This window comes from Panthera uncia, chromosome A2 (genome assembly GCF_023721935.1).
Source record: "Panthera uncia isolate 11264 chromosome A2, Puncia_PCG_1.0, whole genome shotgun sequence".
NCBI lineage: Eukaryota > Metazoa > Chordata > Mammalia > Carnivora > Felidae > Panthera > Panthera uncia.
The window spans coordinates 97010436-97023412 of record NC_064816.1 but is presented as its reverse complement, the minus strand read 5'-3'; the positions used below and the strand labels follow the sequence as shown (position 1 = coordinate 97023412).

Below are 12977 nucleotides of genomic sequence, written 5' to 3'. Positions count from 1 at the left end.
TGTAGCAAATGACCTCAAGGATCTCCCCCCACAAATCTCCAATTTGTGTCTAATCCTTCCAGTGGAAAATAATGTTCCCTGCCTAGAGGAGTATTCTTTTTTAGAAGCCAGCAGTCTCTCTGCATTCACTGAGTCATACTCACTTTTCCAAAAGGAATTTCATGTATTTCAGAAATCTATATATCTTAAAAAATGGCAATTTGTTCTAAGAGTCACAACTGATCCTACATTCCATTTTTGAAGAATGGAAGGGAAAGATAAGATTTAAGATGAGAAAATGTATTACTTTTGCAAGAGATACTTCTCTCACATCAAGCTGCTGAATGTTTTGCTCCATTAATTATACATCTTCATCTATTTTGGGAACATTTTATTTATCATAAAGATACATACCCATTGTTCAACTAACAAATATTAAGTATGCCCGCTTAATACAGAATACAAATTTCCATCTTGATAAAGAAAATAGTTTTTTTAATGTTTATTTATTTTTTAAGAGAGAGAAACAGAGCACGAGCAGGGGAGGGGCAGAGAGGGAGGGAGACAGAGAATCCGAAGCAGGGTCCAGGCTCTGAGCTATCAGCACAGAGCCCGACACGAGGTTTGAACTCACGAACTGTGAGATCACGACCTAAGCTGAAATCGGACGCTTAACCGACTGAGCCACCCAAGCACCCCAAGAAAATAATTTTGTGACATAACTAATTATATGTAATACAAGAACTTTGCACCATTCAAATGTTTACTATGAAATAGTTATCAAATTACTTGCTACTAAAAAGATAGTTTCACCACGTTTAATAGTGCAACTTCTTAAACCATCATCAGCAAAATGTGTGGCTGCAATGTGATATATATCTAATTAAGCCTGATTTCTGACATTTGCTATTTCAAACTTGACTTTCTTGCAAATACACCCATGCACACCACCAGCCCCACACATATGTTTGCATATATAAATGGAGCTATGTAAATAATAGCTAATAATTTATCTATTCTCTAAATTAAAAAATGTAAGACTGACAGTTTGCATGAATTCTTACACAAGTGCCTATTTCAAGTTTCTGAGACATTAATTTCTTCAAATGCTCCAGACTACCTTATCTTTATGACTTTATATTTTAAGAGCCCACCTAATTAGATTCCTACATCTGAATTTCCAGTTATGAAATTATGTTAAGGCAACATGCTTTTCATAAATTGAATGATGAAAGTCCACATGTACTGAATTACTATTGTTGCTGTGACTTCTGACATTACATAACTTACATACATCACCAAACTTCAAGGACTTGGGTGGTTCCTTCCACTTTCCTCTTCTGCACAGCTATGTGCAGAATCAGCACAACAACAGGATCCTTGTTTTATTCTTGTCTATAACTTTAATCCTAAGGTTGTTTTTAGCAAAGCATTTCAAAACACTGGACTGTTAATAGATCAGTACGAAAACTACATTTTTGAAAAATGGTATAGACCAACTCTACTTCATTAAATTATTTCTAATTAGAAAACCATTTTTGAAAGTCCAAATTAGAAAACAAAATAAATTGACTTTTTTTGGCCTGTAGGAAGAGATGAGATGCTAAAATGATACTTCACAGCAACAATATTAACCTGAATAGATTTGAGTCTGTAGAAAATTATGCTTATGTCTACCATTTTCCATTAGACACACAGCTCCTCCAAGGCAACCCATGGTGCCCATCAACCCTTTGAAATCATAACCTTTAACAGTGTCCGGTACACGGAGGCACACAAAAAGCATAAAGGATGGTTTCCTGCTACAGGCCTACAGCCAAAACAGAGGAGTTAGGAAATCTCATGAGAAAGATCTAGAAGAGAAAATACTGAAAGTCACTAACTACATACCACTAATCTCAGGGAAATCAGAATTATTTTGTGGATCTATTTCCCAATGTGCTAAATGGAGGGCAAAATGCACTATTTCCAAAGATGATAAGAGAGATAAGATTAAGAGAAAAATCCACATCTTCATGTTATTCCTATATATTACCATAAAATATGAAATCTAAAAAAATGCTTTCAATACTAATTTTCATAACACCTTGCAGCAAGGTGTTATTCTCAGAATAATTCTCAGAATGATTCCCCATATTTGATTGTTCATTATCATAGTAAGATACCATATCATGGATAACTTTTATAAAAAGGCAGTAATGTGTGTGTGATATGCACATTCATTTATTTGTACATTTATCATTATTATAGAAAAACTAGAGGACAGATAAGCAAGAAGAAAAAATGACACTTAAAATCCCACTCTTGAGTAATGACCACTGTTAAAATTTTTGTAAATATTCATGTTCCATGCAAATATATTTATATGTTATACATACTGTAACTTGCCTTTCTCTTTGCTAATACTTCATGAATCTTCCTTTGTCAATAAAAGTATCTATACTATTTGAATAATTTGTTAGTATTCCCTGGACATAGCAATTTCTTCACTCTTAATTTTATTGTTTTTTTTATTATAAACAATACTGTTATGAACCACTTCCTAGAAACATACATCTTTGTGCCTTTATCTATCCCTCAGAAATATTCCCATATATTCGATATATCTATGTCGAAGGGTGTGAACCTTAAGGCTTTTGATACATATTGCTCTAATGTCCTCAAGAACACTTGTACTGATATATATTCTCACAAACTGTTATCTGAGAATATTCCTTTTCCACATCCATGAAAATGCATATTATTCTTTTTAATCTATGCAGGCAGGTGAGCAGTATCCTATTGTTTTAATTAGTATTAGTTTCTGATTCAACATTTATGTATATTTACTGGCCATTTTATTTTGCCTATACAAGTTCTTGATCAAGATTATCTATTGGTTGGGTCTTCTATGAATTTGAGAATGCTCCTTATGAATTAAGGGTATTTGTCATGCATGTTGTAGTTTACCAGTTTGCTTGCCTTTTAACTATTTATGGCATTTTTGCCACACCAAACTTTAAGGACTTGGAAAAGAAACAAGGTGTGCCTCCTTGTGCTTTCCTCTTCTGTGCTGCTATGTACAAAACTGATGGTAACATTAGGATCCTTGTTTTATGGGAAGGATTTCAGTAGTTCTCCACTAGGCATGAGGCCAGCTGTTTGAGACAGCATAATAGAAGGGAAACAAGGGAGGAAAAACAGTTCCTTTGCATGATAATAACTAAATCTAAAAAACAAATTGGAAATAAATTTTTGAATTTTATCAAATGCCTTTTACACTGAATGAGCTGTTGACATTTTTTGGTGTGTTTTGATGTACTAATATTAAATAAAACCTTTCTTGTTCAGTTCATAAAGTAGTACACAGAAGTATAAAATAGTAATTAAAAGGACTAGGAAGTCAGATTGCTGCTACCTCAATCGTGGCTCTGCTATTTACTAGCTGTGTAACCTACCACAGTGACATCGTGTCCCTATACCTCAACTGCCTCATGTACAGTATGGGAACAGTAATAGTACACCTGCCTTACAGGGCTACTGTGTGGATCAAATAGGGTAACGTGCATGGAACACGGCACATAATAAGTACCAACAGTATCTATTATTCTTATTAATACACTGTTGGACTTGATGTTCACTTTACTTATTATGAATTTATCATGTTATATTCCTAAGTGAAATCAGTTCTTTGTTTTGGCAATCCATGTTATTTGATCTCTGGATTACATTAGCTTTAAAAATATTTGGGAAGCCTTCCTTCGGTCTCCATACTCAGGAAAAATTAACAGTTTACAGAAGTATTTTTGTAAAATGCTGCTTTGTGTATCAGCCAAATAACCTACAAAATTTTCAGGCAAGAGGGAAAACAGGCAGACGATGTCATGGAAGGAGTCAGAGTAGCAGATAGGAGATCAGCTGTCTGGGTAGCCCCATCTCTGCCATGGCCATGTGGATCGCAAGGACACAGTGAGGATGCTGAACTAACACCTAACACGTCTCTCCTACCTCTGTGATGCCTCTGAGCAGATGTCTGACATATACAACTAATTAGTTCCCCCAACTTGTTTTAATTACATCTATCCCAAGGGAGAAAAAAACCTCACAGTATACTTCTGTTTTATTACTACTACCCACCCCAACATTTTAACTGAAATGAGTATTAAGTGTAATGAAACAGCAGAAAAGGAAGGATTACACAGAAATATGTTCTCCTAGACAAATAAAGACCGGGATTTAAGAGTTGAATATGAATACAAAAACCTCAAGTTTTCAAGAATTACCAGTCAGGTGTGTCCAGAGGTACCGAAAACTTAATTTCAATCCTTGGGTTCACTCCTGTATTACATCAAACTCCTAGATGGTTGTTTGAAGGATTTCCTCTCCTCAAAAAGCAAAAAGTATTATTCTAAATACAGTATAAACAAAAGTAGGTAAGTCCTACCTCAAAAAAAAAAGTCATAATTTATCCAGATTTCAGAAAATAAGCTCTTGGGAAATTTTTACTTAAGAGTAAAATTATACCTCATTTAAATTATACCATATTCAATTAAAAAGTAAGACAAGTAACCAATAAAGATGAAAATAACAGTAAGTATTAATCACTACCTTTTACAGAGCACTTAGTATGTGACAGGGATACAGTACTTCATGTTTATTTCATCACTTAACACTCCTAATCACCCTATGAAGTATTTCTTTATTTTTTAACATAGGAGGAAATTGAGGCTCAAAAAGGGTAAGTCATTTGGCCACTATACTGGGGCTAGGATTATAATCTAAGTTTCAAAGCCCTTCCTTTTTAATATTTGCAGTCAAATGAACAGGCGAAATTAAATTTGGCCATATAATTGCATTCAGAATCGTATTTCTTTTAACTCTAATACCTACCACTGACAATGGAAAGGTACCTTTAAAATATACCATTTTACAGAATAACCATCCTGGAAAGCATACTAAACTGAAAAAGAGCCTAAAGAAATGTTACTTCCAAGATTAGTTATCAAGTTTGCCATCAAAATAAGTATGAATATTATTTTATTGGATTATGTGTAAAGGAGTCAAAGATAAATTCTAGATCAGACATGCTGACTTCAACCCAAATTTATTCAATTTTTTAAAAAGTAATAAAAACATTTTTATTAAACACTTCTATTGAACATGTTTAGGTAAAATACCTTGAGTTTATAATCCCAAACACCAGTGACTAAGAATAAAAATGGAAAAATAATTTGAATCTATTTTCATGGTCCACATACATTGAAATGCAAAACAAATATAATAGACATATGAATATTTGGGCTTCAGAGAAAATATCAGGAGACTGACACAGGCATAAGGAATCTTAAAAATGTCATCCTATATGATTACAAGCAGATTTATATACTAGATTTTGTATTATTATACTGTACTTCCCAAAATTATAAATATTTTAGGTATAACCCTATTATAAATATAAATTCAGTAATTCTATCTTAACTTTAGTTAAGGAGAAATGAAAATGTATTACGATAGTTTGACATTACTTAAAGCTGATTTGGCATAGTAAATTTGAAAGGAACACTTCAACTGAAGCAATTTTAAAGGTACAGATAAAGGTTATATTTAAGTAAAATAAAGTCAGGAAGATTTACTTAAAAGAAGACTGGAAAAAGTCCCCTTTATAGAAATCTTTGAAAAAAAAAATATATATATATATATTCTTTCAATTTAAAAGAAGACTGTCATCTAGGTGAGATGTTTACAGTAGATATGCAATAGATATACAATATTTTCCCTAAAAAGGGACTGTTGTATCAGGTCTCAAAGTAAAAAATAAATTGAATCCACTTTTGTTCAGTATTTAGGTCACACCTCAAAATAAATATATTAATTCTACCAAGTAAAACTGCTAGCATGAAAGCTCTGAAAATTCTTTAGCTTAAGATATTTTTCTCCAAAATCTATATAATAATTAAGATTTATGCTTATTTTATCTATGAATACAACTTCAACTACGAAATTCAGTTCAATAGTCTGCATAAGTCAGATAACAGAGAAGCATGCTACAAACCCTTTGCTATTTCTCTCCCAACTATCTAGCTATGAAAAGGGAAAGAATAAAATTTTTAAATAAAGCTCCTGAATTTGCCCAAATATACTTTTAGAAACTTACATTTAAAGTATAATCATCTCCAAAGTGACTCTGCTTTCCACAACCTTAGAAAAAACCGGGTATTCCAAAATAGGAGGGATTTGACAGTAGGACATACTGAAGTAGGTGAAGCTGAATGGTTGGTCACATATAATAATCTTGCATAGACTTTGTGTTCAGCAAAACGTTTGCAGATCATGGGCATAAGATGATGAATTAACATGGAGAGAATCTTTGAAGACAAATGAGAACACTGGAAAACAAAAGGCTGAAAAACTGAAAATTTCAGAACATGTTCCCCTGAAATGGTACATATTTTTCTCTTCAGATGAGAAAAAGTTGTAAGATGCATTTTCAATTCTGGCTTTTCTTAGGAAGACAATAATGATCTGTGCCAGAAGATTTCTTATCTTGAAATGAAAGTGTACGAGGGAATGGACTCTTTAAAACATATATACCAACCATACCTTGATGAAATTTATTCTCCAGTGTGGAGTAAGGGCTCTCCAGTTCTAAAGGTAAAAATTGGTCACTTTATTCTATTTTAAAAGATATACAGATCCAATTTCAGCATAGAAGATACAGCTTCAAAGTCTGTTCTTGGCTATTCCAAAAACTCTGCTTGCAAAGTGTTCATAATTTTGACAAACCCTATAAAACTCTTCCACAATGAACTTTTTCAACCTACTGAACAGAATTCATGCCCACAGTCTGTTCACTTGAGCAGCGTTTGTCTCTGTGAAGCACATCAAAATCACTCAAACATCAAATTGCTGATTTGATAGAATGATTTATTTTCCCATTACAGGAAAGTCACGAGTGACTTGTTCTGAGGTACGTTTTGAGCTATGAAGGACATCGATTAGAAAGCTCCACACTTGAAGGTTTCTCTTTAGATGGTAACATTTTATGGCTGGACAGTCTCTGCAGGTACCAGATTTCCTGTTGTATCCAACTGCATACATTTACATGTGCATGCAGAAACGGGACACTCTGCATGGTCCCTAAAAAAAATAGGTCAAGTAAAAATTAAAAATCTAAATTAAGCATATACATACATACATTTATCTATATACCTATCTGTATGTAGAATGGTATTTGAAAAAATACAGGAATTAAAACCCAAAGAATTAAACAAAAAATGACTGACAAGCTGAACTGGGAAGAAAGTTACTAAAAAGTGAATAGCTTTACCTTTTAAATATACAATAGACACCTTATTTATAGTTACGAAGTTGACAGGGATGTGCTCAGAGTTGTAATTAAAGCCAATGTGACAAACTGGGTATAAAAGTTACAGCAATGAGGACAAAGGGCCACTGGCACTATTCAAAGCAGAAGTTAAACATGGCTTGAGTCTCCAGTGCATCGAATGCATACTTACTATATAACAAGTTTATTTAGAAGATAACTGATGTGGTAGTTTGATATGTATACTCTGTCATTTAATTTCTACAATTACACACTAAGATTGGATATTAGGTTAGCTGTAAAAACTGTAAATTCACACATTTAACCCATACATAATATTTAAACTATTTCTTATATAAGTATTAATCTTATAGTTTAAAATTACATAGGATATCTAATGATAGAAATATTGACACCACCTTTGTTAACTCCAATGACAGCAAAAAAGAAATTCATCCTTCGGCTACATAAGCCTGAACTATTTAAAAGGCCATCTGCGCTATCACCTCTAACTCCAAGCCTATTAAAGAAGAAATGTGCTGATTACCTGAACCAACTAAGCATATGGCCAGCATGTCCACCATGCCTGCAATTGTGACACCATGTGAACCAGTTGTTAAATTGAGCTAATTTTTTATCCTTGCTCAAGTCTACTTTTTCATCTGATTTGGATCCTCCTATGGGTTAAAGAAAATCATCTTCATTAACTATTATCACAAAATTTTATTCAAAGCTTTAACTTGAAAGTTATTTCTAAAACTATGTTAAAATACAAATCATACATCATATTGAAATAGCTATTTTAATGCTACGACCCAGTTTAGACTGAAAAACTACTGAATAACAAAAGTTTCCTTACATTTTTAATAGTCCAAAAAAAGGAAAAATATAAATTACCAAACCCACTAAGAAGCAATCTGAATTAACCTCAGAAAAGCAATCAGTTTAAAATCTTCCCACAGAGAAACTACCAAGCCCAGTTTACAAGTGAGTTCTACTAAACCCTGAAGGAACAGGTAATTTTCATCTATATAAACTCTTCCAAAGAACAGGAAAAGAGAGAATTTCTCAATGTACTTCCTGATGCTGGTATACCTTTGCTAAAAGCAGCAGACCAAGATAATGTATGAAAGGAAGATTATAGGACAATCTCTCTCCTGAACAGACATAAAAATCCAAAGGAAAACATTAGCAAACAGTATTAATTAGCAATCCTATTTCTAGGTACATAGAGAAACTTATGTACATGCATAAAGGAGTCATATGCAGTAATGTTTGTAACAGTATTGTTTGTAATAGTAAAAATCTAGAAACAACCAAAGCATCCATCAATAATAAAATGGAAAAACTGTGTTAGAGTCATGAATGGAATATCAAATATTAATGAAATGTGAATAAACTACAGCTATATTCATTAGCACAATTAAAACTAAAAAAAAAAAAAAAAGAACCCCCCCAAAAAAAAACAGTGTTGAGCAAAAAAAGGTAAGTCAAAGGATGTATTTCTGAAGATTCATTCATATGGAATTTAAAATACAGACAAAACCAAACATGTGATAGAACATACAGATAAGCAAGAAACCAAGTAACACACAATTTATGGCAGTAGTTACTTCTGGGGAGGAGGAAAGAGGTAGGACTAGGCAGGGAATAATGAGCAAAGGCACTGGTATAGACAATGTTATCTTAAGCAGGCTAGAGGTCTCGGGGATGTTCGATTTGTGTTACAGTTCACAAAAAAGTTTAAGAAAAATGTTTTATTACACATGCATGTTTAGACATGTATATCTTCACACACATATTCACATAACTTTTAGTACTCAAAAAATGCTCATTCTATTAATCCTGGCCACCTTAATATTTTTATTGTTGTTGTTCTAAAACAGATCAAATTAAAATATTTTAAGATTGTATATGATTAGAGGCAATAGGAAAAATGATTAAGTAAAAATATTAAGTTTAATCGAGCAATTGTGCTATTAACATATGACGCTGTGCTAATAACACTTTAATGACCAAAGGGATAGTCTTACAAATAGTTTTTTAAAATATCCATCTGCTTTTGCTAATGATATAAAGGTGAAAGGATGTACAGGTGGTTGAAGAATTTAAGATGTAAATACACTGAAATTCTTCCTAAAAGCTTCATAAAAATGATTAACAATGAAAGGGGAGAGGAAGACAAAAAGAAAGAAAATACAGACCTTTATTTTTTTAATATAGACCTTTTAAAGATAACCATTTTATATTGTGTAATAGCTCATTAGTGATTTTCACTTTATTTTTGTAACTTCTAAGATGCAGAAAACAGACTGAATCCAGAACAGTTTATTCCTTATGTTCCTCTGATAGAGCTGAAAATATTAAGGTCTACCTCAATGCCATGTGAAAAGGCTTTTGAAAGATCAAATAGCTTTAGCAAATGATATATCTGATAAAGGGTTAATAACCAAAATACAAAAGAAACTTCTATAACTGAGCCAGAAAACAAACAGTCCTATTAAAAAAATAGGCAGAGAACCTGAACAGTTGTTTTTCCAAAGAAGACATACAGGTGGCTCACAGACACATGAAAAGATCAGGGAAATATAGGTTAAAACCACAATGAAATCTGACCCTTCTCAAAATGGCTAGCAACAAAAATATAAAAATAACAAGTGCTGGTGAGGATGTAGAGAAAAGGGAACCCTCATGCACTGTTGGTGGGAATGCAAATGAAACAGCCACTGTGGAAAGCAATATGGAGGTTCCTCAAGAAATTAAAAATCCAGTAATTCCAGTAATTCCAGTATTGGGTATTTACCCAGAGAAAATGAAAACACTAACTCAAAAAGATACATGCACTCCTATGTTTATTGCAGTATTATTTACAATAGCCAAGACATGGAAGCAACCTAAGTGTCCATCAATAGACAAATGGATAAGGAAAGTGTGGTGTACATATACAATGGAATATTACAAAACCATAAAAAAAGATGAAATTGTGCCACTTGAGACAACATGGATAGACCTAGAGGGTATCAGGCTAAGTGAAACAAGTCAGACTGAGAAAGACAAATATCCTACAAGTCCACTTGTAAATGGAATCTAAAAAACATGAATAAACAAACAAAAAGCAGAATCAGGGCACCTGGGTGGACCAGTCAGTTAAGTGTCTGACTCTGGATTTCAGCTCAGGTCATGATCTCACAAGTTTCATGAGTTCAAGCCCCATGTAGGCTCTGTGCTGACCATGTATAGCCTGCTTGGGATTCTCAATCAATCTCTCTCTCTCTCTCTCTCTCTCTCTCTCTCTCTCTCTGTGTGTGTGTGTGTGTGTGTGTGTGTGTATGTTCCTCCCCTGCTCTCACTCTCTCAAAATAAATAAATTTTTAAAAAATTAGAAAAAAAGGCAGAATCAGACATATAAATACAGAGAATAAAGCTGACGGTTGCCAGAGGGAGGGATGGGAAGGGTTGAGCAAAATGGGAAGGGGGGAGGGAGATACAGGCTCCCAGTAATGAAATGATTAAGTTACAAGAATAAAAGGCAGAATGTAGGAATACAGTCAGTGATACTGTAATAGTGATGTAACAGGTAGATACACTTGTGGTGAACATAGTATAACATATCAACTTGTCACAGCACTAAACTGTACACCTACCTGAAACTTAAGTAATGTTGTGTGTCAACTATACTCAAAAAAAGATCAAATAGTTGTAACTTTTATAATATTCATAGTGAATTACAAAGATAAGTGCTACAGAATAGTCAAGGGAAACTAGAGTTTCACATAGTCACTAACTACTACTACTGCTGCTACTACTAAAAGAAGAGTAAGAGAGAAACTAGTATGTAACCTAATTTTAAAAAAGGTATCACATCTGTACATTAACATCTATAAAGGCAGGGATTTTTCTGTTTTGTTCACTGTACTATTCCCAGCACTTAGAAGAATAAGTGCTAATTAGACATTTGTTGACTAAATAACGGTTATAATTCATACTGCTAAATATGTTTACAATTAAACATTATAGTTATAAGTATAAAATTATAAACATTTATAAATAATTGTGTTTATAATTATAAACTCCATTGAGTTTCAACAGAGTCCAATCTTTAAAACACAACTGAGTGTAAAGATATGCAACCCTCCGTTAAATAAGCTTATGGAAATCCTGGCCACTTGGATCACAAAGCATGATGGATGGATGGTATCTCTAATTGTAGGCAAAGCAACAGAGGGATGTGTACACCGCAATCTTTAAACTACCTTGAGCTAGCATTTTATTTCTATTAGGTCCTGTCTTATTTTGGAACTCAGAGTCTTCTGATTTTACATACTAAAAAAGAATATGCTTATTATAGCTGACCCTTGGAAAACATGAGATTGAACTATATGGATCTGCTTACATGTGGATTTTTTACAGTATGGTAAATATATTTTCTCTTCCTTATGATTTTCTTAACATTTTATTTTCCCTAGTATTATATACTATACAGTATATAATACACAAAGCATACAATGTATGTTAATCAATGGTTTAGCTTATCTGTGAGGTTTCCAGTCAATAGTAAGCTACCAATTGTTCAATTTTGGGGGAGTCAGAAGTTATACCTGGATTTTTGACTGTCTGGAGGTTGGTTCCACTAACCCCCTGCCCCCATGTTGTTCAAAGGTCAACTGTATTTTGTAATTAGCACAACAATCACTTAAAGACCAGGTTTCCCTAATTTCCCCACACTATTTCCTATTAATCTACTTCTGAGGCTCTTGTCATACAGACGCAACTGCTAGTTCCCATACACTTTCTGTACTAACACTCACTAATCTCTTTACCCTTGTTTATGCTTTTTACACTTCGTCTCCAACCTGGAAGGCCTCTCTAAGATCTTCCCGTATTTAAATCTCCCAAACTTTTTTAAACGACCACCTTAAACGGCATCTTCTTTCTGAAAATTTCCAGATGTCCTTCAAACAGAAGTATAACACTTTCTTTATACAATATTCCTTATCTAACTCAGAAAGCTAAATGTGTTTCAGAATACAGAATGCTTGGGATTTTTGGAAAATAGCAAATATTATATAACAACTCCAGGGAAGTCAGAGGCAGCATCCTGTAATCAAAGACCTTAACAGCCTTCTGCCAGTTCTGAACAGGTTTGTTTACCATATGAGATTACTGTAAATTCATTTACAAAACTTGGATTTTCAGATCTTTTTAGAGATTCTGGAATGATAGATAAGGGATTCTGGACCAGTATTTCTTTTCTTAAACATATCATTTATTTTATCCATGCTCATTGTACACTATAAGCTCCACAAGGATCTTTGATTCAACTCAGCATATACAGCCTTCAACTGTTCAAATATATATTATATAAAAAAAAATATATTACTGAAGCAAAATACAAAAAAAAAAATTTCTGACACAAATATGGAAAAATGTTAAGATTTTATAAACCTGAGTGTAGAATATTCATTAAATTAACAATCTCTATAACAGGGTGAAATGTTTTGAGCTTCCTTCAAATTTTAGAAAATTGATTTTATCTTTTCTTACCTATTTCAAAAATTAAAAAGATTGAAAAGCAAATATCTAGCAAAAAATAATGGGCCATTATGGCTTCCTGAGGCTATGTTGTGAAAGATGTATTAAACTTACTTTAAAAAAAAATTTTTTTTTAATGTTATTCATTTTTTGAGAGACAGAG

At 33.1% G+C, this 12977-nt stretch overlaps 1 protein-coding gene across 3 annotated transcripts in view; it reads right to left on the bottom strand.

Moving 5' to 3' along the window:
• Positions 1–5046: 5046 nt before the first annotated feature.
• MIOS (meiosis regulator for oocyte development) overlaps positions 5047–12977 on the bottom strand; it is a 47500-nt gene continuing 39569 nt past the window's right edge. For all 3 annotated transcript variants that reach the window (XM_049641511.1, XM_049641514.1, XM_049641512.1), the window contains exons 10-11: positions 7830–7959; positions 5047–7095 (exon numbers count right to left, since the gene is read on the bottom strand). In XM_049641511.1, the coding sequence (XP_049497468.1) occupies positions 6999–7095; positions 7830–7959 (227 nt within the window). In that variant the 3' untranslated portion in view covers positions 5047–6998. The remainder of the gene's footprint in view (positions 7096–7829; positions 7960–12977) is intronic.